General features: G+C 38.4%; 2 protein-coding genes across 13 annotated transcripts in view; both read left to right on the top strand.

Annotated features, from left to right (window-relative positions):
• Positions 1–12602, top strand: part of PPP3CB (protein phosphatase 3 catalytic subunit beta) — a 54512-nt gene extending 41910 nt beyond the window's left edge. For 2 of the 8 annotated variants that reach the window (XM_047759910.1, XM_047759918.1), the window contains exons 11-15: positions 1308–1334; positions 3406–3490; positions 4489–4586; positions 9548–9577; positions 10983–12602. In XM_047759910.1, the coding sequence (XP_047615866.1) occupies positions 1308–1334; positions 3406–3490; positions 4489–4586; positions 9548–9577; positions 10983–11161 (419 nt within the window). In that variant the 3' untranslated portion in view covers positions 11162–12602. The remainder of the gene's footprint in view (positions 1–1307; positions 1335–3405; positions 3491–4488; positions 4587–9547; positions 9578–10982) is intronic. The other 6 variants (XM_047759911.1, XM_047759913.1, XM_047759912.1 and 3 more) reach the window with 6 other exon arrangements.
• A 1139-nt stretch (positions 12603–13741) lies between these two features.
• Positions 13742–23802, top strand: MSS51 (MSS51 mitochondrial translational activator). 5 transcript variants are annotated; one of them, XM_047760792.1, is made up of 9 exons: positions 14289–14710; positions 15623–15725; positions 15864–16021; positions 20120–20364; positions 20644–20799; positions 21373–21497; positions 21710–22276; positions 22587–22680; positions 23022–23802. In XM_047760792.1, exons 4-9 carry the CDS (start codon positions 20144–20146, stop codon positions 23239–23241), a joined length of 1383 nt encoding a protein of 460 aa, XP_047616748.1. In that variant the 5' UTR covers positions 14289–14710; positions 15623–15725; positions 15864–16021; positions 20120–20143; the 3' UTR covers positions 23242–23802. The 5 variants fall into 5 exon arrangements, 4 of the variants coding, with proteins under 4 accessions (XP_047616748.1, XP_047616747.1, XP_047616746.1 ...); XM_047760791.1 differs by having other exon boundaries at positions 15623–16021; XM_047760790.1 differs by lacking the exon at positions 14289–14710 and having other exon boundaries at positions 15148–15725.
• The last annotated feature ends 219 nt before the right edge of the window (positions 23803–24021 follow it).

The following is a 24021-nucleotide window of genomic DNA, read 5'->3' as shown; positions in this document are numbered from 1 at the left end:
TCTCCTTCCCCTTTTCCTATGCAGCAGTGGAACCATGCTATGGACTGGGCCCGGGGAGAAATCTGACTTAGAAAGAAAACTTGTTGGGGTGGAGATTGCTGTGGAGGCAGAGTAAGGGTTTAGTTTTTCTTTGGGGAAGAGAGAGAGCAGGATTGGAGATTTCCCAGTGGCAGGAAGGAAAGGATATTCAAGGCTGAGATTGGCTAAAGGAAAAAGACTCCTTCTTAAGTGAGGTCTTTGGTATTCTGTATAGTTTAAGTACAAGTGGGTTTATTTTTAAAGGCAAAAATTTTGCATGAACATTTTGCATGTGTAAGTGCACACAGTGTTCCTTTTAGAGGTATTATGTAATCATTAAAGAGAACTTTTGAAAATTGATTTCTGTGATATTTATAATGCATACTATTTATTTCAGTTATTTATCTTTGTCTTGAGTTTGATAAAGGAAATTCTTAATCCATATGTGTTAATAGTTTTACTAAACTAAAACTTTGTTTCCTAAAATGGAATCATATATCTCAGCATTAGAATGGAAAACTTAAATGAAACATTTCTGCTGCCTTCTCTTAGAGCTATTACTTGCTTTAAAACAATCTGCTGCTATTTCTGCAGAAAGATGTCCCTTAAACTCCCAAATTGGATTGGGAACAGAGCACACACTGTTGATCTTGAGTATGTGCAAAAGTTCCACAATTCTAATTCAAGAAATTGTGTGCTCTTCTCATTATGGAGTGTGGGAGTCTTAGCCTTTCCTTTATGGGGAGTGGGTAAGGTTTTCCATTGAGGTAGTTTATAAAGTTACCTACCTTTCTCTGTGTATACTACAGATTTTGCAGATGTTGGTGTCCTTGAAGAACCACATGAGTTTGTATCTCATTTGTGTCATTACCTTTCACTTAACATACTTCCATGGGTGACACATTTCCTTAGGGGTATTAATATAAATGTGTGATTGTTGTTAGCACAGTCTTCTCTCAGTCTTAAGTGTTTTCACGTGTTTTTTTCTGTCCCTAAATTGTCTACTTTCATCAAATATTATAGTCACTCTGTCCATAATTTCTTCTGAACACATATCTTTTAAGAAATCTTTCCTTTAGAGCTCTATCCAGTGGCATTCCTCTTTTATTCGCCAGATTCTATAGTACTACATTTTTCAAGTTTTCAAATATGAGGGCCTTCATTTTTCTCCCTTTCTTTCTACATTCATTCTTCAGTACCACTGCCAAGTTAAATCTCTATCTTTTTATTTGTCTCAACCACCTTTTCCTCATCATTCACTTCCTTTTTTCTGGACTCTCCATCTGAAGAACGGCTCATATATGGCAATAAAAAAGGTACAGACCAGACAGAGTAACATTGTTTTGAAATATGACTTCATAAGTTATCCTCATGTCCATGTAAGTTAGTGTACTCATTGAATATATTTATGCAGAGTCCTCTTGGGCCTTGTGCAAATTTAGTTTAAGTTTTATCTAAGTTAGAATTTGATGTTTTTCGAAGTCATATTCCAAGATATCTGTCTTTCTGTGCATGGAAATATTTTTCCCTCTTTTTCATTCCTCTTGTTTTAAAATTTCATTCTTTTGCTTATTTGTAATGTTTTGTACTTTTCCCTGCATGACTAGGGGTGTTTGATTGTCTGTCTTATTCCCCCAAAGTAATTTTACTGTGGACATTTACTTTAATATTATGCATGATGTGTTTGTAGACTGATTTAAAATCCCGATTTGTAAAGTGTTCTTTATAGTCCAGTGAATTTTAAATTTGCGATCAGTATAGTTTACGTATCATTCAGTTTTATAGATACATAAATTAAGGCTGGAAATATGAATGTATCTCATTACAGCCATCCTCTCCCATCCCCACACTCCCCCCCCAGTCTAGCTATTTAAATACTTGTCAGTTTTAAAACAAAATATCTATATTAATTTATTTGAAGAGAATCAGACTCACCTAGTGTCCTTGGACAAGACACTTAGTAAATTTAGTTTGTCTATAAAATGAGGAGATTGAACTTTGCAATATCTCTACTGTCTCTTCAAATTCAAATAATCTGTGATTTCTGAGACTTCGAGTAATTTTTTTGGCATCTCAAAAATCCTTTTTTAGTTCCATGGTACGTACCTACACAGTTTTGGATTTTTAAAAGCTGTAGCTCCAGTGCTCATAATACTACCCTTAGAGCATTATAAACATGGTTCTGGAGCCCATTTTCTCTAAAACATGTCTTTTGTTTTCATCTTTCAAATTGGATTTCTTTTTCTGTTTCCTTGTAGCGAGGTCCAATCATCATAGTTTTTTAATTATGTGTATTTATGGGCTGCTCCAATTTTAAATGAGATTCTCTAGCCCAAAAGACTTTTGATTGTTCAGACCTCTATATACCTAAGGTCCCTTTTGATCTAGTGTCCTTAGCCTTTCCTTAACCTTCTCCTCAACTGCAGTGCTTCCATATGTGTGTTTTCATCATGTCGAAGCACAGTTCTAAGGAACCACACTCTTGGGTCCAGAGTGATTCTAGTTGCTATATATGAGATAACAGGACTGAGATTGTTGTTCTTTCTGGAGGCCAAGGGAAGGAAGATAAAACCTTCGAGTCTTTCTTCAGCCAAAGATTTTGTTATTTTGGTATATTCTCTTTCGTATCAGTGATAGGCAGCATAGCTAACCCTTTGGAGATGAAGCACTAGTGATCCTTTAGCTATGTTTTTTGGGGAGTCTTTTCTCATTGCTCACTCTCCTTATGTCATACTCACCTAGGGATGTAAGAGCTTGTTTATACTTGCATGACTTTAGAGGACACGTAGTCCATGAGGTTGAGATGTGCATTGTTGAAATGCTGGTATGGTCCTTAGTTCTGGATCACTTGCCCAGTAGTTGCTTCATAATGTTGTTTTCAGACCAAGTTAGAATGAGCTACTTTTGTCATAGGATGATGGGATATTTCTAGCCTGCATGTCCAAAGCTTTTGTGATAACCAGGCAGAAGGCTATAGGCTATTACCAATTCTAGTCTGTTAGTCTGCATGCCATAGGCTCTCATGAAAATTAAACAAAGACTATAGGGATTGTTATCATTTTTTCCCCCCTCTGGTTTGTTATACAGGTTGGGCTCTAGTTTCTTTCCCATTGCTGTTTTACTGATTAGTCAGTAGTATGAGAGTCATAAAGTTGGTGGCTTACTTTTCATTTGTATCTGTATCAGATACCAGTTTTAGGCCAGTGCTGAGCTAAACATTGAAGGACTGAGAAGATTTGTAGCATGAGTTCATCTAGCCTTCTCCATGTGAGCTGATGACAGGGGGCTTGGTATTGGTTCAGATGAGCGTGAAACAGAAACTAAGAGAATGGTGCAACTGTGGATGCCCTAAACTTGAGTCTTTCTTTCTATTTATTCCATTGAAAGTAGGTTCAGCTGCAGCCCGGAAAGAAATTATAAGAAACAAAATTCGAGCAATTGGCAAGATGGCAAGGGTCTTCTCTGTTCTCAGGTAATGACTTTTTTGTTTTACCGCAATTACTTTTATTGTACTTTATTATAAGCAGTGTCCTGTTTGATATCTAGAAGCAGTATAGTAGCATTCTTCCTATAAATAAGTCATATATTTACATGTTGTCATATATTTACATGTTGAAGGAGGGAACACAAGTCCCTTTGAAACTAGTGTTTTTGACCCTTGTGATTATTAATGCTCACCATTGCTATCTCGTTCTACTGTGCTGAAAGTACTAGATCTATACCTTGAAAATTAGAGCAGAATGAGAGGAAGGGGCACTTTTTAGAGTGATGAACTTGCTTATCCTTGTTATCCTTGTTAGAAGTCCTTTTATCCTTGTTAGAAGTCCTTTTTGTTGAAGCCATAAATTTCCTTTCTAGGAAGGGTACCTGTGAATGGCTCAGTCCTTCAAAATTTGTTTGCAAAACTGCTTATATTAGACATTTGAACTTTGAAGCATATACAGTATCATGCTTTCTCAATTTTATAATACCCATTCATGATGAATCTCACTATATATATATATATATAATTTTTTTTTTTGTCTTTTTAGGGCCACATCTGTGGCATATGGAGGTTCCCAGGCTAAGGGTTGAATTGGAGCTGTAGCCGCTGGCCTACACCACAGCCACAGCAATGCCAGATCTGAGCTGAGTCTGCGACCTACACCACAGCTCACGGCAACGCCAGACCCTAAACCCCCTGAGTGAGGCCAGGGATCGAACCTGCGTCCTCATTGATACTAGTCAGATTCGTTTCCATTGAGCTATGACGGGAACTCCTCACCATGTATTTAATAAAGCTTTTCAGGGAAAACAATCTCTCTCAGTTGTAAGGCATGTGGAAAATGTGTATCTTGGAATTGAGGAAGACATGGTCATAACTATGACTGCTGTAAGTTATATGCAAGGCCTACATTTGAGCCCTGTCTCCTTATTTAAATTAAGTACTTCTTGGAAGTCTTTGATGTTGGTTCTCTCTCTCTGCTGTAGGGAGGAGAGTGAAAGTGTGCTGACACTCAAGGGCCTGACTCCCACAGGGATGTTGCCTAGTGGAGTGTTGGCTGGAGGACGGCAGACCCTGCAAAGTGGTAATGATGTTATGCAACTTGCTGTGCCTCAGATGGACTGGGGCACACCTCACTCTTTTGCTAACAATACACATAATGCATGCAGGGAATTCTTTCTGCTTTTTAGTTCTTGTCTCAGCAGCTGACATAGGCAGAACACTATATGATAGGTAGTGTCTGATTAATAACCTGATTGGGGGCAGAAAATTGATAGAATGAGTATTCTTTTCAATTGAAAATAATGGTTAGTCTCTCCGCTTTTCATGAAATGATATGGGAGTAACTCATATCATAATGTCTGAAATATTTATTTATTCATTTATCTAATGCACCCTTTTCTTTTTAAAGCCTCAGTTTCATAATGTGAATCAAGGATATCCATATTATTTAAATGGAAATGTAATTCCAAGTTTCTTATTTTTTTATCTTTTTACTTTATGTAATTGTATTAGACTATGCATATATTTTCAGTTATTAATTTTAGAATTAACAATCTGCTTGGGCCCCAGAACATTACTTATGCACTTCACTTGCCAAAATATTTGTGCAAGGTTTTGTATCCTGGTAATTGATGCCAAAGTTTGTTTTCTGTGGTGTTTGTCAAATGTTCTATGTATAATTGACTGTCTGTAACATGCTGTTTCCTTCCTCTGCAGATGTAGCTGCTTTCCTAAATCTGTCTGTCTTTCTTTAGGTTAGCTGTATGTCTGTAAAAGTATGTTAAATTAAATTACTCTATCAGACACTTGTCTGTCTTTTGATGTAGAAGCAACTTTGTAGCACCTTGTTTTGAGGTATGCTGCATTCGTTGCTGTATTTTGTGCATTCTAAACATGAATGTAACATTAGATATTAAGTCATTGTTATAAGGGGTTGAACTTAAATCTTGTAAGTCAAAATTGAAAGGGTGTTATTAAGTGTGCCTTTATTTTGCATGGAAATAAAAAGAATTATACATAAAGCATTCCTGTAATCTGGCTCATTGAATACTTTATATTTAAAAAACCTAAGTTTTTTTGGCATAAATATTTGTGTAAATACTGGGTTAACTTTTTGAAAGCCCATTACAGATTAAATAGAAGAAAGCGATGTGAATGTTATAGACTTTTCCTTTGTGGTTGGAAAGCAGAAAATGTGATATGGCAAGCCTTAACTTATGTTTTATTGTAGCCACTTTTGACAGCCCTCCAAGGGTTATTGTTGTATTAAAACAGGGAGCAACAGATCTGATGTTTTCCTTAGTCATCATTAACAGTGTCTTTTGGTATTATAACTAGTGAATTTTTTAAAGAAAAAAAAAGGAAATTTTAACTTTAAATTTTGAATACATTTAAAGTAGTTTGACTTTTCACAATTTCATTTTACTCAGTCTCATAATAAATGCTTAAATAAATAAAATTTTTCCTGTAGACATGTAATTTCCACTTGTAGCCTATACATGTTCTATTTATATGTTATTGTGTTGTCTGCTACCACTACTGATATATGTGAGATATACAACTGTGTTTTGATATTACAGATTTCAAATTTTCATTTGGAATGAGATTTCTTTTTTTGATTTTTAAAAAAATTTGCTCTGATATTCTTTATATTTCTTGCCCTCCATTTCTTGTTACATTGTTAACATTAGGAAAGTGAGCTAAAAAGAATTTCATTAAAACAAATTAAGGAGTTCCTGCTGAGGTGCTGTGAGTTAAGAATCTGACTGTGGCAGCTCGGGTCTCTGTGGAGGCGAGGGTTTGACCCTGGCCCTGTGCAGTGGGTTAAAGGATCCGCCATTGCCACAGCTTAGGTCAGTAGCTGTGGCTCAGATTCAGTCCCTTGCCTGGAAACTTCCATATGCCACAGGTGTGGCCATTAAAAAAAAAAATTTAAGAAGATCTTAAACATTTAATAAAATAGCAAAAATGTTAACAGAAAAGGATAAATTTTAATAGCTTGAAAAATGTTATAGCATTCCTCCTCCTTGCTCAGAAAAGGAAAAGAAAACTGAAAGGATTTCATTCTTAAATAAATTTAAACTGTAGTCAGCTCTCAATATACTTGCATGTTGTATCCGCAGCAACCTTTCTTTCAGATTTTGCAGTTAGCACCTGCTAATTACATGCTTTGTTGATAGCTCCGCATTTCTATTTATTCTTAATTTGTATGCAGTGTGAAGCTCAGTCTTCCAACTTTGAAATCACCCCCAACTGCAGGGAAGGATTGAAAGACAGCTTTTCTGAAGGGATTGTCTACTCCAGGCATAGAGTGAGTTGCTGGATGGTGCTGAGCTTAAGGGGTCCATTTTGGGAAACTAGACAAGCTCCCCAGCTCAACCAGTGATAGATCTTGATAGTGTGCTTTGAGCATATGTTTGAAGTGATTTCTTTAGTATAAGGTAAACCCATTTTGAAAACAAACAGCAAAACTCATACAAAAGCTGCACCTGTGTTGATTTTTAAAAAATTTATGTAACATTTAAAATTTTAGTAGACAGAACCCCTGATGTGAATAACTGAGAGCTAAGTATTGCAAAAAGAAAGTTTTAAAATTCTAAGACCTCCATCCTATTGTCAGAAAATAGGAATTATCTTATCAGTGACTTTACAGTTAATTTATGATATTTCTCAAGTGCTTTCACAAACTGTGTAACTCTGTTGGAGTAGGATTTAATAATCATATTTTATGTGCTTTTTCTTCATGGAAGTTTGGTTAGGAGCTAGCTGTATAATACTACCTTCAGGAGGACCTATATAAGAAAATATGTGGCCATCTCTATTATAGTAATGTTAATTCCTCTTTATTATGTAGTCTGTGTAATATTGAGGAACACATTTTAAGACAGCATCTTGCTCAAACTTACTAAGGCCATGTCAGGATGCCCCATAAAATGGAAAAAAAGTTGAGGATAAACAGTGCTTTTCTGGTAGAATTTTGCAATTATCAGATCTCTTTCTTTTCAGCTTAATGTGTAAGCTTCAAATGATCATCATTCAATTCCAAGCACTCAAGCTTGACATGATATGTGGTTTCGAGTGTGATATCTATTTTGCATTCTGAAGAGGATTTAAGACTATTTAGAGGCCTTGAAAAGAGCAGAGAATATAAATTGACCTAAAAATGCTTTTACATGTAAAATTAAAAGCCCACAGAATGATTTCAGAAGTATATTGTCACACTTCATAATTGAAAGTTTATTGATAGACTTTTAAACCATTGATAAACTCAAAGGGATATTAATTCTTATAGTGATAACAGTTTTTATTTTTAATTTATGACTGTGTATAATATAAATTATGAAATATTTCATATAAAAATCACTTCTGTTACCCCAAGCTCTTTAAAAAAACATAGATTCTGATAGGTGTTTTATTTTTCCCCCATTTAATTTCTAAATTATAAGGAAAATAGTTCATGTTTTGAAGACTAGGAGTTCCAGGGCTAATCCAGTAGAGGTGGGTCATTTTTCCCAGTTTTCTGTCTGGACAAATTCTAAGAGTTATTTCCAAATGTACAGGGCTAGATTTTTTAAAATGTTGATGTGTACAGTGGGCATACAAAAAGTATGTCTGCTTTAATTTGTAATGTGATTTAGCAAGTTAAGAAAAATTAGTTTTTCCTTTATTCAGTGTTCATTCTACATTTCGGGGTCCCCACTTTACTTTACTATCTGAATAAGATCAACAAACTTAGCTAATTTGTCTACTTTAATTCCTTAGATTCATCATGTCCTTTCACATTAATAACTGCTTTGGATAAAATGTATCATTTCTAAATCATGTGTACTGCCAAAAGGTCATTTTAGGAATAATTGTTCTAATTGGCCTTATTGTAGAAGTGCACTTTGGGTACAGTGAAGAATTGAGAATTGGCAATATTGTCCTCTGCAATCTTTGATCCTGGTCCTCAATGTGAGTGCTTTATACGTTGTGAACCCAGAAACGAGCTAAAAGAATCTTTGACTCTAAAAATGTACGATTGAGTATGTTGGAAAAAATGGGCCAGAGACAAGTTACGCCAAGAACGCATTTCTTATTTATATGACCTATATGTATGTCCATATCGTGAAATGATTAGGATTTATTGCCTGTAAGACCTTGGCTCTGTCTCTTGATTTCTCCCCAGTTGATAGACAGGCTTGAAGAGATGCTTAGTAGCATTTTTACAACTTCACTTGAGAAGGCAGTCTGTTGGTACCTGAGGTAGATTTGAGTTCATGATACACCGAACATAAATGGATTTTTTAAGCCTGTATGTGTTAATATCTTTAGCCATTTGGAGCACCAATGTTAGACTAGAAAAGAAGTTCCTGGTAGACAAGAGGAGTTCTTTTAGATTACCCACAAAGGGGTGGGTACAGAACTGTGCTAATTAAGAGTACCTTGCCAAGTTTACTGCCCATAAATTTTGCTGTAGCCATACCAACTTTTGCAGCTTATGTTTTTTTACCCTATGATTTAGAAGTGACAGAAAAAGCATTGCTGACCCCTTCTAGTTTATAGAGGGAGCCAACTGGTGATAAGTATTTCAGTTAGACATGAAAGAAAAGAACCTCCTCCTGTTTGCTACAATTCTACCATCATAATTTCACCCTAGGGCATTTTATAATTTCACCCTAGAGAATTTCCTTGTGATTGTGATAGATGTGATATAATAAACATGTTGGAAAACTCTAAGGCTCTCAAAATACTGAATTCAAGATGGGTAATTAATACTAGTGTGCATTTGCATGGATGCTGAGGTGTTTGTGTTTACAGTAGGTCTTTGTGTTCTGTGCTCTGAGCGATGGTGTCTTAGTGCTGTGTGTAAACTGTGCTGTGTCAGGAGTTGGGGGATTGTATGGGGCTCTCTAATTCGGGTACTATATATCTTATATTGTAAATGATGATGTAGTATGGAGTACTGTTATGTTTTAAGTGATCATTGCCTTTTCTGCTGTACAATATGACCCTTCTCATCTCTCTCATTCATTTTGCATGCCTCTGCTCACTTCTGTACAGCCACAGTTGAGGCTATTGAGGCTGAAAAAGGTACGATCAGAGTCCTTGCACTGGGCAGAGATCTGTGGTGTGTGGGTGGGCATCAGAGAATGTCCTGTGGGTGTGTCTTAATCCTAGCTTGCACAGCCCAAGATGAATCAGACTTACTGACTCATCAAGTTTAACAGTTGTATTCTTTTTCTTCTTCTTCTTTTTTTCTTAAATCACAAGGACTGATTTCCATAGTGACAATTTGTTTATTTCCCTTTCTGAGTATAGTAATGAGACTAGCATTTAATGTTCCAGATTTTTTAATAATACTTACAGTTACAAATAAAGATCTGTTCCATATTTTATATGATTCTATGTTGTTACTCAGATTTTTAAATTCCTAAGTAAAATCCTCTCTATTTGGTATACTCATGATATATAAAAATGATATATCCATTTTCAGTAATTCACCTGAGAGTGCAGGAGCTGTCACTGATTTTTTTTTTTTTTTTTTGCTGCAGTTTGGGCTAGTGTTTGCTGATAATATTATATTAATGTGTACCATGTATTGGCTTGGTATTATACATTGCTGAAAGCTTTGCTGCCCCAACCATTTATTTGGTTCGCAGGCACAGACTCTGAGTCCCAGGGATTGCACATATTAAAGCAACCAGATTACAACCAAGAGTATGGAAATCTTTTCTATAAGAGAGGATACATCATTCCAGATGAAGTGAATGAGAAATCACAACAGTTGGAGGAGGATTGCCATTTATTTTGATTTGGGTTTCTAAAGAACAGGCAGTGAATGGTCAGTGAGCTAAGGAAGACAGGTCCTGAAAGAATGGAACTATAAATACTTTTTACTATCAGCCAAACACAGATCTAAGTCCTGGAGGCATTTCCCACCTTTTCCATTTCATATTGGTGGTGATGGGGTGATGATACCTTAGACCTCCAAGATGATTCTGAGCTGCTGAATTTTAATTTTACTTCTGTTCTCCCCCAAACTCTTGGTACGGATTTATATGTTAAGGATTAACCTTGTTTAGCCTCCTCACTTGCCCCTACTCTTGTTGCTGCCTTACTGTGCTAGTCACTGGTAATCTTAGGGCCTGATGAAGGAGATAATTGGGGTAATAGAAGTCAGACTGAGACCTGAAACTATAGCTTGGACGTTGATTTGAGGAGCAAGGGAGGGTTATTTGTGTGTGTGTGTGCGCGCGCGCGTGTGTTTTAAGGCTATGCTAACACTTGTCATCTATGAAGCTATCATTTATATTTAAGTTAAAACATTTCACATTTTAAGGGGAAATCTGGAATGGGGATAGGATTCAGTTAAAGTAACTTTTAAATGTAGCTACAAATAGCTTATTTCTTTCTTCTTAAAAATCATTAGATATGTTTTTTGAAATCTCAGAAATGTTTTTCAATTACTGACTTATCAAATTTGCATTTTGTTAAGCAATACGAGGATTCTCTCCACCACATAGAATCTGCAGTTTTGAAGAGGCAAAGGGTTTGGATAGGATCAATGAGAGAATGCCACCCCGGAAAGATGCTGTTCAGCAAGATGGTTTCAATTCTCTGAACACCGCACATGCCACTGAGAACCACGGGACTGGCAACCATGGTGCCCAGTGACCCACGGCTTCCCAGGGACTCTCACATCTCGGGCCCCAATGGACAGATCACCCGAGGAGCTGGAGGGGTCGGCCAAGCTGACTGTAAATGTCACAGTCCCTCTGGAGAAACCATTGTGCTTTTGAGACCCCAGCCCCCTTCCTCAATGGAGGCTTGAGGGCCCTGGGACATGTTGTGCTATCTGATAAGGTTGGGTCATCGCTGCCAAGGTGGAGAGCAATGAGCAAGGGGCTTGGGGCAATTTCCAGTGGAGGATAACTACACCTCCATTTATGCTTGTGGTTCACACATTTAAGTTTACAAATGATATTTCTTTTTCCCCTCAGTAGAAATAGATTTTGTTTTTCAACCATAACTTCAAATATAATCCTAAGAGCTAATGTGGACTTTTTTTCCCCCCCCATGAAATGTCTTTAAAAGATGAATTAGCATGGTCTTAAAATACATTTCTGAGGTTACTAAGCTGTATTTTGAATTATGGGCAAAATGCTGAGAAACCCAGTTGGCATTTATACAAAATGCTGACCTCAGGTCTATAGTTCTTAAATGTGGCTAATTCTGTAATATAGTCTTGGTATTTTTCAATTATGAATAGATAACCTATTTCTAGGCAGACTCTCTTACTTGAACACAAATCCAAAAACTAATTTACAGTCTTTCTTGCCCAGATCTTTTGAGATTTACATCCTAGAAATTTAAGGAGAAAACCTCTAAATTTCAGAATTATGGAGAATTACAGAATTACTCATTTAAGGTACTTTGGAAGAAGTTTGTACATTGTCAAAGTAAATTTTAATTCAAATCATGTCTGTAAAACTTGACGTATTTTGTGTATGCATGTTTTCATTTTGCAAATATTTAATATATAGACCTATGATGTACAGGTACGACATGTATAGGTTACCTAGATGTTATGAGAAATTTTAGTTTATTGTGAGTACTCAAGTTGCTTAAATAGCCACCAGGGTGATTAACTGCTGGCTTTCTATCGTTTTTATGTTTTGATGCAAAGGAAATTTTAAAATGTTCTGGAAGTGTTTTTGATTAAGCAGTACAGCATAGAAGCAATGGTTCTGTTCAGTCATTCAGATGTTAGTGGAAGCATAAAAGTCAAGACTGCATGTTGAACATTTTCTTTGGATAGTTACAGAACTGCTTGGTTAAACTAAATGGAACCATGTGCTAATTCTTCACAATTACTGACCTGTATTGATTGCCACTGTAGTTTGGTATTTTCCTTTACTTTGGTGGCCTGCTTCCCTCATGCCCTGGAATACAACTCAGAGCTCCAGGCAGCGGAACCATCTATTGTTTGTTTGCCAGAAAGTGCACCCTGTATGGTCTCCTGTCTAAGTTGGAAATATTATGCATGTGCAGGACTATTCGAGTATTTTATAAACAGTAGCACACAATAAATTCCATGCATGGGCCGCTGCTCCTATCTCTGTGTTGGGTTTTATTTGGAAGATGTAGTCTGATTTGACCTTTTCATGCAAATCAGAAAATCTTGTTAATGGAACCGGGATATATCCTTCAGAAAAAAAAAAAAATCTTATGGATAGTTCATGGTAATTTGGTGAATTAAATTCTTGTCTTCATAAGTTTTGCTTTTTTTTTTTAAAACTTTGGTTACACTTGTTTTATATGAGCTTTAGTAACTGAGCACTAGAAGACTCTGGGTATCTATTATAGGCCTAAATCTATTATTTAAAATTACTGTTTCACTTAACTTTTAATTGAAAGAAAATGTTATTGCCTAGAATGTTGTTACAGTACTGTTTGGAATTTATTAGGTGTTTTTTTAACAAGAAGAGAAAATGATACTGCATTTTCCTGCTATTATATTCTTTTCTTTGTCACAATCACAAAAAGTATAGAATTTTGCAAATTGGGGGAAGTTAGGATGTTTCTCAACATTTTATAATAATATAGTCTTATAGCAACTTCACAGTTTTCAACAATAATTATTATGATACATGGAGTTCCCATCATGGCGCAGAGGAAAAGAATCTGACTAGGATCCATGAGGTTGCAGATTTGATCCCTGGCTTCAATCAGTGGGTTAAGGAGCCGGCGTTGCCGTGAGCTGTGGTGTAGGTCACAGACGTGACTCAGATCTGGCATTGCTGCGGCTGTGGTGTAGGCTGGCACCTATAGCTCTGATTAGACCCCTAGCCTGGGAATCTCCATATGCCATGAGTATGGCTTTAAAAAAGACAAAAATATATATATAATAGTGATACACATTATAAAGCATTAATTTAAATTGAAATATATATACTTACCTAATTCTAGGTAGCAAACAAAACACAAATTGTTGATCATTACAGCTTCTACTTGCTGTAATATTAACTTGCATCTCAGTTCAAGTCCTGCCTTTAAAGTTACTATGTACAGAGTTCCCGTTGTGGCTCATTGGTTAACAAATCCGACTAGGAACCATGAGGTTGCGGGTTCGATCTCTGACCTTGCTCAGTGGGTTAAGGATCCGGTGTTGCTGTGACTCTGGTGTAGACCAGCAGCTACAGCTCCGATTAGACCCCTAGCCTGGGAACCTCCATATGCTGAGGAAGCAGCCCAAGAAATGGCAAAAAGAAAAAATAAATAAATAAAGTTACTATGTACTTTTTTTACCTTAAAGATTCTTCTGGATGTTATTGGTTTATAAAAACTCTGCATCTCTAAGTTAAAAGCTTAACTGAGGTATCAGGTACCAGGAACTTTGTTAGCCCTTAGGTCCATCAGTAGGGTTATGTAGTGTTTATGGGAATCATGGGTAAACATAAAGCATCATTAGCAAACTAGAGGAATTATAGGTTAATGGTAAAAATTAAAAAGGAGAAAATAAGAAGTAATGGAACTCAAGGAAGTATACATAAGAGTGGTTGAATCATCACCAAGTGCCTCACAGATCCCTTCCTGCTTGTTGAATAGGAACCTCTTTCCAGTCTGTCTTCTCAATAGTTTCACAACAAACCATAAAAGTATTTTTAAAGTTTTTTTTAAGAAATGTAACTCATGATGAATGCAAATTGTGAAAAGTTCAGATCTTTCTAAATTGTAAATTTAAATGTCTACCAGACCAGGTAGTAATGATGGTAAAATGTATGTTACTATTCAATATAAATTTTTTTCTATGTATCATCTCCCTTTGCATTCAAAGATGACACATCTGACTAAGAAAAGGCATTCTCTGACTTCCTTTACCTTTTGCGGTTCAGCCGTTTTTAACAGACCTCATAACCTTTAAATGTTCTGCTTGTTAAATTTGTTGATTAAATTGAATTGCCCCTATTTTATTCAGGACTTTTGCATATTATGACTGATTTTCCCTTGTCCACAGCTGATCTACGTAATGTTATGTGATGTTTTGTTGCATACTTAACACTTTTCTTCCACCTTCCCTGCCTATAGTTTATGCTTTCTACAGTTTGAGATTCCTTTGGAGTCCATTCTCTGCATCTTTTCATATATAGATTTACTTGTCACAGTCCAGGACCTCACTGCAAGTGGTTTTCTTCCCCAGTTTGATGATGTTCACAGAGGCAGGTAAGTGACATAGCTGGGGCTGGATGTAAACAGAATAAGATCTTACATTTATATAGGACCACTTCACTAACTTCTGCTAAGTTCTGGAGTTTGATAGCTCCAAGGGAAAAGGAGCTAGGAATGTGGAATTAAATTCCCTGGATTAGCATCCATGACAGGAAGGAATGAGATGTTTGAGTTGATTCTTTTTTTGTTTTCTGTTCGTAGAAATAATGTGCATTTTTAGTCATTAACATTTTGGTCTTGCTTACTTTCATATTCCAGAAAATTTTATACCTCTTTTAAAATAAATTGGTGGAATGCCCTTGATGATATTTACCCAGAAAGTACCTTGTTCTCCTTTCAGGGAAATTGAATTTTACAAATTACTTCTGGATGTTTCGTCTATTAATTGATTTCCTTCTGCACCATGAAATGACTGTTTCTTCTCCTTTTTTTTTTTTTTTTTCTTTTTAGGGCCAACCTATGGCATATGAAAGTTCCCAGGTTAGGGGTTGAATCACAGCCACACCTACTGGCCCACACCTTCTGGTCACAGCAGTGCTGGATCCGAGCTGTATCTGTGACCTATGCAGCAGCTTGCAGCAATGCCAGATCCTTTACCCACTGGGTGAGGCTAGGGATTGAACCCGCATCCTCGTGGACACTACGTCGGGTTCTTAACTTGCTGAGCCACAGTGGGAACTCTGAAATGACCGTTTCTATTCTCCTTTTCTGAGTATTACATTTGTACTTAAGCCTGCACTGGTCATTGTGAGTTGTTGAATTAGTTTGTTTCGCTAAAAAGGACTTTTGGCATGGGAGAACTAATCCTGAGTTGAGAATGACATCTAGACCTCCAAGCGTTCCTGTTTCTCTGGGCTAGTGCTTAACCCTTTCTAATCAAATATTGACTTCTGAACTAATCCCAAGGGTTTTTTCCTGACGTTAATGGACTGAGAGCAGAAATGCTGCCTTAGTGAGAGAAATCCAAGAAGCAGTCGGTTTCGTCTTTCCTCAGTCTGCCTGGCCTCTGGTGAGTTTGGGAGTGTTGACAAGTTCTGAGCCTTATTGGCAAAGAAGGAAGGTCAGAAAGAGAGAAGTCCTTGGGCAGGGGGCCAGGTTCTTACTTTCCTCATTAGGGTGAATTCAGTCTTGTCTGTCTGCTTGGCAGGGCACACCTTATCACGGAGACCCAGCATTTCAGCAGTTTGCGAAGGAAAGTGATATGAAGGGACAGCTGCAGGTTAGCCACAAGCTAGATCTGAAGAGATCAAGCATTTATTTCACTTGGAAGAAAGAGAGAAGGAAGGAAGCTGAGGGCTTAGCAGGGTAAGTTACTTTTCCATCAACTCCTCTGCTTGCTTAGTTTATAGTTGAGTAAAGCATTTATCACCCCAAGGAGTGTTAATCACTGATTAAGCAGCTGAATGTTGTCATAATAGCAATGTTCCTAATGTATTTCTCCTTTTCTTTTTCCCAACTCCAATAACTGGCTTATTCACCCTTCTCTTCCCTAATTCCCAAAAGACATTTTTTGTTTGCTGATTAGAGAAAATTAGATGGACCTCCCTGGTTTGGAGATGGCGAGAAGATGACGGATATAGGTGAAATTTGAGACTTTTGGTGGTAAGGAGGCCCAGAGATGGGAGACCTCCCATCCTAGGTGTGGGAATAGGCTAATATTTTAGGGAATTAGGTGATGGAAGGTAAGAGGTTTTGTAGGCCATTCAGTTCACGTCTCCTTTCCTTTCCAGTCCTTGGTATTGGTGTTCTTTCTCTTATATACTGGAAATAAATTAGAGCCCAAGTTACTGTCTTCGTTTCAGTTCAGACCTTTCCCTCTCCCAGCTTGGAGGGTCTTGTGCCTCTCTGGAGGAAAGTTAGAACTGGAGAGCCTGAGTATGCAACTCAGCCATGAGCCTGAATTTGTATACAGACAGAAATGGAAAGACCTGGCTTCTCATTCCCACCTTTTTATCTTCCTGCCAGAAAACTAGTTCATTTGTATCATGAGCCTACTTAGGCACAGAGGATAACTCTGATATCAGGGATTTCACCAATACCATGCCTCCCCAAGATGTGTGATCCCTTGACTTAGAGCCAGTTCAGTCATTCCTCTATTGAAGTTTATCTTCTGTTGGAGGAAGACCTCTCTTTGGAGAAGCAGATAAGTAACTTTCTGGTCTTAATTGGCTTTTATTGCAGTAAAAAGGCCTTTGGTTGAATATCAGGAAGATATTTGTCATTAATCCTAGGATTTAAGACTCGTGAGTTATCTCAAAGATACTTTTCCTCTGTATCTATAAACAAAAGAACTTTCAAAGTGTAAGAAGGTGGTGTCTTGTTTGAGGGAGTTGGGTAGATAGAGCAAGCAGAAAAATGCTTCTTCTAGAATCGCCGTGATTCTGGGAATGTGATGAGGATGTTTGGTGGTTAAAAGTAGAGGTAAGAGGAGTTCCCACTGTGGCGCAGCAGGTTTAAGATCTGCATTGCGTAGCTGAAGCTCAGATTCTGTCCCTGGCCCGGGGAACTTTCATAGGCCGTGGGTGCGACCCAAAAAAAAAAAAAAAAAGTAGAGGAAAGAAGTCAGTTTTTGGAAATGCAACCCTGAGATGTGAAGAGAGTTCCATCCACCCTTTGCTAAAGAGATATGATCCTTAAATCCTAAAATAATGTACTATGTATAGGTCTAGTTTCTTCTTTATTGCTGGGAATATATGCAGATGAGTTTAGTTATCTCTGTTCTGTGGACTTTAAACCTGTCCTTCATCTCTGGGATGAGGGGAGAGAATATAGGGGTGTAATGAAAAGATGAGAAAGAAAGACAAAGGAAGATCAAATTACTTCCCCCCTTAACCTGAGACAGTGGTTTGCAAGAGCCATGTTGTATGATAATGGATAGTAGCTGGATGAGTTGGGGAGGGATTTTATTTGATTATTGTCACCTACATCTCAGCGGAATGATGATTCTGGAGTTTTTTCCTAACACATCTGGTCCAAAGGATTAAATGTCAGACCATTTTTGTACCAAAACACAATCCCTGATTTGAACGTTAATAGTTACTTCATTCATGGTAAAACCAACCTCTGACAACATTTTTATCCTCTGTCATTTCCCTGTCTCTGGAGGTAGTTTACCTGGGAATAATTTTTTACCTCTCTCTTTTTTTACTGTGAAATTCACATAAAATTAATACTTTTAAAGTGAGTGTTTAAATGGCATTTAGTATATTCACATTGTTGTGCAACCACCACCTATATCTAGTTCCAAAACATTTTCATCACTTCCCACAAATAAACACATAACCATTTAGCAGCTTCCCCTCTTTCCCCCTTCAACCCCACCTTTGGCAATCATGGATCTGCTTTCCGTCCCTGGATTTACCTGTTTTTGGTATTTCATATGAAGGGAATTAGATTATTGCGTCCTTTGATATCTGGCTTGTGTTTTTGACGTTCATCCACATTGCAGCAGGTGTCAGTACTTCACCTCTTTTTATAGCCAAATTTGTTTATTAATCTTTTGGTGACCTTTGGTTTATTTCTACCTTGTGGCTATTGTGAATAGTGCTGCTATGAACGTTTGTATATAAGCATTTTGTTTGAGTACCTCTTTTCAGTTATTTTGGGTATACACCTAAGTGAAATTGCTAGGTCATGTGGTGCCTCTATATTTAACTTTTCAGGGAACTGCCATATTATTTTGCATAGCAGCTTCACCATTTTATATTTCTACCATCAGTGCATGAAAGTTCCAGTTTCTGTGGTCTCACCAACACTTGTTCTTTTCTAGTTTTTTGAAAATAGCCATCTTAATGGGAGTGAAGTGGTGATTAATGGCTTAGATTGGCATTTGATTAGTAATGTTGAGGTCATGTACTTATTAGCAATTTGTGAATTTCCTTTGGAGAAAGGTCTGTTCAAGTCTTGCCCATTTTTAAATTGAGCTTTTTATTTTTGTTGAATTTTAGGAGTTATTCACATATTCAGGACATCTCATCAGAAATAATGACTTACAAATATTTTTTCCCATTCTATGGGTTGCCATTTCATTCTGTCCTTTGATGAACTAAAGTTTTAAAATTTTAATGTAGTCCCAATTTATCTGTTTTTTTCTTTTGTTGCTTGTGCTTTTGATGTCATATTCAAGAAATTGCCAAATCCAATATCATGAAGCTTTTCCCCTGTGTTCTTCTAAGACTTTAGTAGTTTTATCTCTTACCCTTAGGTCTTTAGACCTAACAATCAAACCCAAACCCTTCTGTTTCAGTAGTTCCCAGAATATTCCTGTCTGTACATTTGTATGCTCACACTCTTCTTTGTGCTTAGAATTCCTTTTTCCCTGTCTTTGTGTATTCTAAGTATCGACATATTTTATGGTCTATCTCAACTGCTACCTGCTTCATAAAGCTGTTAGAGCTCACCAATTGAAGAAACTTTCTTCTTCTGATCTCTTATTAGTACTTTAGTTTCACTTTTTTTTTTTTTAATATTTCTAAGGCTGCACCCATAGCATATGAAAGTTCCCAGGCTAGGGGTCGAATCGGAGCTGTAGCTTCCAGCCTACAGCACAGCCACAGCAATGTGGGATCTGAGCCACGTCTGCTTCCTACACCACAGTCCACAGCAATGCTGGATCCTTAACCCACCCAATATAGCCCCTTTTGTTTACTCAGCCCTTTTGGAAAAAAAGGGGAGAAGACAAGCCAGGAAAGGAGGACGTCACAGTATTTACTAGGTAATGGGTGGTTCTGAGTTTAATTCTACTTCAAAGCTCACCTTTTTAGGAAAGTTTTCCCAATAATTTGCATAACTTGCCCTGACTACATAACTCTTCAGCATCATAGTGGTAGTAGCATTCATTTTGTATTGCATTTGATTTCTCCTTCTTGGTTTATTGTTTATAAATGTGATGATAAGTCTTTAAAAATGAATATTTTCCTTCCCCAACTAGAGTTGATTGACTAATTCTCCAATTTGATGGTAGTTTTGGACAACCAAAACTTTGGTTGCTTTTTCCTCTAAGTTGATTTTTAAAATACAGTAATAGTATATGAATATTTTTTTGTATAAAAGGCCACACATTACAAATAAGTCTAAACTCCCCTTTGAACAATCCAGTTCCCATCTCAGTGCCTTTCCCTCTTGTATGAGCCCTGCCAGACCTTTTTATAAGCATTTACTCACACATATATTTATATTATATAACGCTTCACATATAACACATACATGTATAATTGCATTCATATGTAATTATTTCTCTATTTTTCACAACTGCTTGTGGTGATCAATAATCCATAGATATGAAATAAATCTTACTGATACCTGGGCCTGAGAGAATGGAATGACAAACGAAAGGTCAAACGTGAAAACACATCCTATGTGTCCAGCTTGCAAAATTCCATTGTGTATCTGTTCTACATACAGTCTCCAGGTATTGTTGGACAGGCCATGGCTCCACGGTCCCGGCGACGAAGGCACAAGAAACCCCCTTCATCAGTGGCTCCCGTGGTTGTGACCCCACCTGCCATTGTGACCCCTATGCCTCTGGCCCGCTCAAAACCTGGCCCTAGCATTGATACGCTTGGCTTCTTCTCCTTGGAGAATAATGTTCCTGGCCTATCCCATCTGATCCTTCAAAAGCTGAACATGAAAAGCTATGAAGAATACAAGTGAGTGTCTAGCTCTTTGAAAGCATGATATGTTGTCTGTGGTGCAAGTAATTTCAGAAGGTGGAAAGGGAGTATAACTTGGGGAACATGAGGTATTTATAATGAGGGACTTTGCTCATCTTTTTGCCAGTTTTATTGCCATACAAGCAGTATAATTTGCTTAAATGAGAAATGATGGGAATAGGAGAGGTGGAAATATATAGGAGGCAATGTAGGGGTCATGAGAAATTGTGGAGGTATTTTTCCTATTGCCACTCCTTTTTCATGCTGTATCTGCAGGTTGGTGCTAGATGGGGGTACTCCTGTATCAGGCTTCGGATATCGCTGCCTTCAAGAAATGTTCCAGAAGATGGAGGACACATTCCGATTCTGTGCCCACTGTAGAGCACTCCCTAGTGGCCTCTCAGACTCCAGGGTCCTCCGGCACTGCAAGAGGTGACTAGTCAGGGGCTGGTAGCAGAGATATTTGGAAATGATCCTATTCTAAGACCTCATTGCAAGAGGAAAGGTCTGAGAATTTTCAGGATGACTTAAGGCTCACTCCTCATTTTGTGTGATTCAGACCAGAGAGAAATTAGACACGTGTTGGGCTCTTTCCTATTTTGGTATAATGGGGAGGTTAGACAGAGCCTAGAGGATAATCCTCTCTACCTCTCTTCTCTTGAGTACTTAAGTGGTGAGGCCCTATCTGTTCTGGGGAGGCTGGGGTCAAGCCATACCTGTGATAAGAGGGCACCACGAACTCCTGGTGGCTTTTTTCTGTAAGGGATATAAAAAGCTAGTTCTAGATAGAGGCTGAGGTGTCCCTCTGACCCAAGAGAAAAATTACATTCCCCCTTTTGCCAAATGTAGTCCTTAAATTTGGTGCAGCGGCTGTCACTCCTCACCTTATCTTCCTTACTCAGTGCTCTTTTTTCCTAGGTACAGGAATATCAGTTCCCCTCCCCAGACATCCCCCAATCACCTTTGAGGTACAGGAATATCTGTTACTGGGGCTCATTCTCTCAGTTGCAGAAATGTCTATTACTGTGGTCCAGAATGCCAGAGGTCAGACTGGCCAGCGCACAGGAAGGTTTGTCAAGAGCTGCGTCTTGTCGCTGTGGACCGTTTCATGGAATGGCTTCTGGTCACAGGTGGAGTGGTGGTATCGGGAACTCTGACGTAGCAGTCATAGTTGGTCATACTTGGAGAAAGAAATGAAAGCATGTTGTCATGAGGAAAAAATGAGGAACTGAGTGGGATGGGGGAGATGGGGCATTCTTGGTGACAGGTTGGGAGATGACCAGGGAGAGAACGTTGAAGCCAGGGAAGGCTTAAGTCACTTCTTACTCCTTCTTTCCTGCAGGTGATTTTGTCCCACCCTCAGGACCTTGGTCACAGCCGACTGAAGTTGTCCAGGGCTGGGACACCTGGTTTTCTATGCGATGTTTGCAGCTAGATGCCACACTGGATGCTGTGCTTAGTAGTCAGGCCATGACCACCTTGTGGGCCAATGTCGGACGGCCAAGGCCAGACCCAGATGTCCTGCAGGGCTCTTTGAAGCGGTTGCTGACAGATGCCTTGTCCCGGCCCTTGACACTGGGCTTTGGGCTTCAGGCCTTGGGGATAAACGTTGGGAAGGTCGGGGGAAGCACAGTGCATGTGATTGGCGCTTCCCATGCAGAGACATTCCTCACTCGCCCCGGGGACTATGATGAGCTTGGCTACATGTTTCCTGGGCACCTTGGCTTCCACATAATCATGGTGGGTGTGGATGTAGCTGCTGACTTTTCACAGAGCCCCTCCGCTTCACTCCCAGAACCTGGCACAATTCAGCTTAGTAGCCACAGGGGCCTCTATCATGACTTCTGGGAGGAGCAGGTAGAGACTGGAAAGATACCTCATCCAGATTTGGTGGTGGCATTCCATCCAGGTAAGAGTCATTGGGTCAGGGGAATCCAGGGCAATTTTTGGGAATTTTCCACCCTGACTCTTGTACCTTCGAAACCCCATTCATTTGTTCAGGTTAAACATAATGTAATGAAGACCTTGGTTGATCATTAGCTGTATGTGCTACATCTGATTTCGTAATTTTCCATTGAAGAACCTGGGGTGGGTAATGGTGGTAAGTGAGCATTGGAGGTGAGCAAGGTGAGGGCTAGACACAATCAAAGAAGAATATTTCTTAGGGTCTACTGCAGTCCTTCTGCTTTCTATTCCCATCTGCATTTTTTCCTCCATAGGTTTCCATGCTTCTGCGGACTTGATGGAGGCTTGGCTGCCCACTCTCCTGCTACTTCGTGATTATGAGATCCCTACAATGATTACTGTTTACAGGTTTTGACCTCTTTGTATTTGTGATCTTCCTATTTTGACCTCCCTGACTTACTCACACCTTTCTTTATGTAGATGAGCTCATTTCTCTTCCCCTTGCTCAACTTCTGCCTTCTGGTGAGGATTTTCTTCCTTCCCATACTTAGCTTTCTCATCCCCTTAAAACAGAGTGCTGTACTAGTTAATTGGGGAGTTAATATAAACATTTGGGAGAAAGGGATAGCCAGTGCCTTGTCCAACCTTCGGTAAGTTTGGAGATTGACGAGTTCAGAAATATCAAGTTCTGAGCAATTCCTCTCTCTGTCATAATCAACAGAGCACTTTTTCTTATCTGTCTCCCATAGCCATCAGGAGTTGGCAGCCTCTTTGCAGATCCTGGTGGACCTGGATACACACATCACAGCCTATGGAGCAAACCCTTTCGCCTCCCTCAAACCTGAGCAGGTGTACTCCAACCCCAACAAGCAGCCAGTATATTGCAGCACTTACTATATTATGTTTCTCGGAAGCTCCTGCCAGCTGGATAAGAGGCAATTGGAAGAGAAAGTAGATGACGGGGTATAAATAGCTGTGCCAGATCCTGACTGGATGTCTAGAAAATGGAGAGGTTGTGATGAAATGACATGTTGATGCCAGGTTATTACCGACTTTAAAACCCGCTAAATCCTAAACCTAATACACTTGTCTAGGTAGATTCTAAACTGAACGGGAGCTCCTCTATGATATGACTCATTTCTAAGAGGTTAGCCACACGTAGCTTCTAGAGACAGGATTCTTGATTTAGTGTGTGGCAAAAGGCCCTAGTATCAGTCTTTAGAGCCTAAAGTTCCTAAAAGATTCCTTTGTGAGAAAGTTATACTTTCTGACTTGAACCACATGGCACGAAGGAGAAGAATGGCACCTTATTCTTCCAAAGAAAAAATTTTCTTATGTGGCAATTTGAGCTCAAAAATATAGAGGTATTAATGACTTGAAGTGGTGGAAGAATGAGTAAGTCAGAAAAGTGGTTGGGAGCATTAGGGAGGTTGTGAGGATTGCTACCTTGTTCTACCTTCTGACATTACTTGAATATACTGAAGTTTGTTATCACCTGGTCTATACCACAATAAATCTGTTTGGAGCTGCTGCTGCTGTTTTTTGTTTTTGTTTTTTGTTTTGTTGTTTTTTGTTTTTTTTTTTTTTGCCTCACCCTCAGTATGTGGAAGTTCCCAGGCCAGGGATTGAATCTGTACCACAGCAGTGACAATACCAGGTCCTTAACCTGCTGAGCCACCAGGGAACTCCAGTTTGGAGCTTCTTAAGTCACTTGTTTTATTTCTGACACGTGTTGCTTGTCTGCATAGA

This window comes from Phacochoerus africanus, chromosome 15 (assembly GCF_016906955.1).
Source record: "Phacochoerus africanus isolate WHEZ1 chromosome 15, ROS_Pafr_v1, whole genome shotgun sequence".
NCBI classification, from domain to species: Eukaryota; Metazoa; Chordata; class Mammalia; order Artiodactyla; family Suidae; genus Phacochoerus; species Phacochoerus africanus.
Note: the sequence above shows the minus strand (reverse complement) of the source record. Positions and strands in the feature narration are given on the sequence as shown.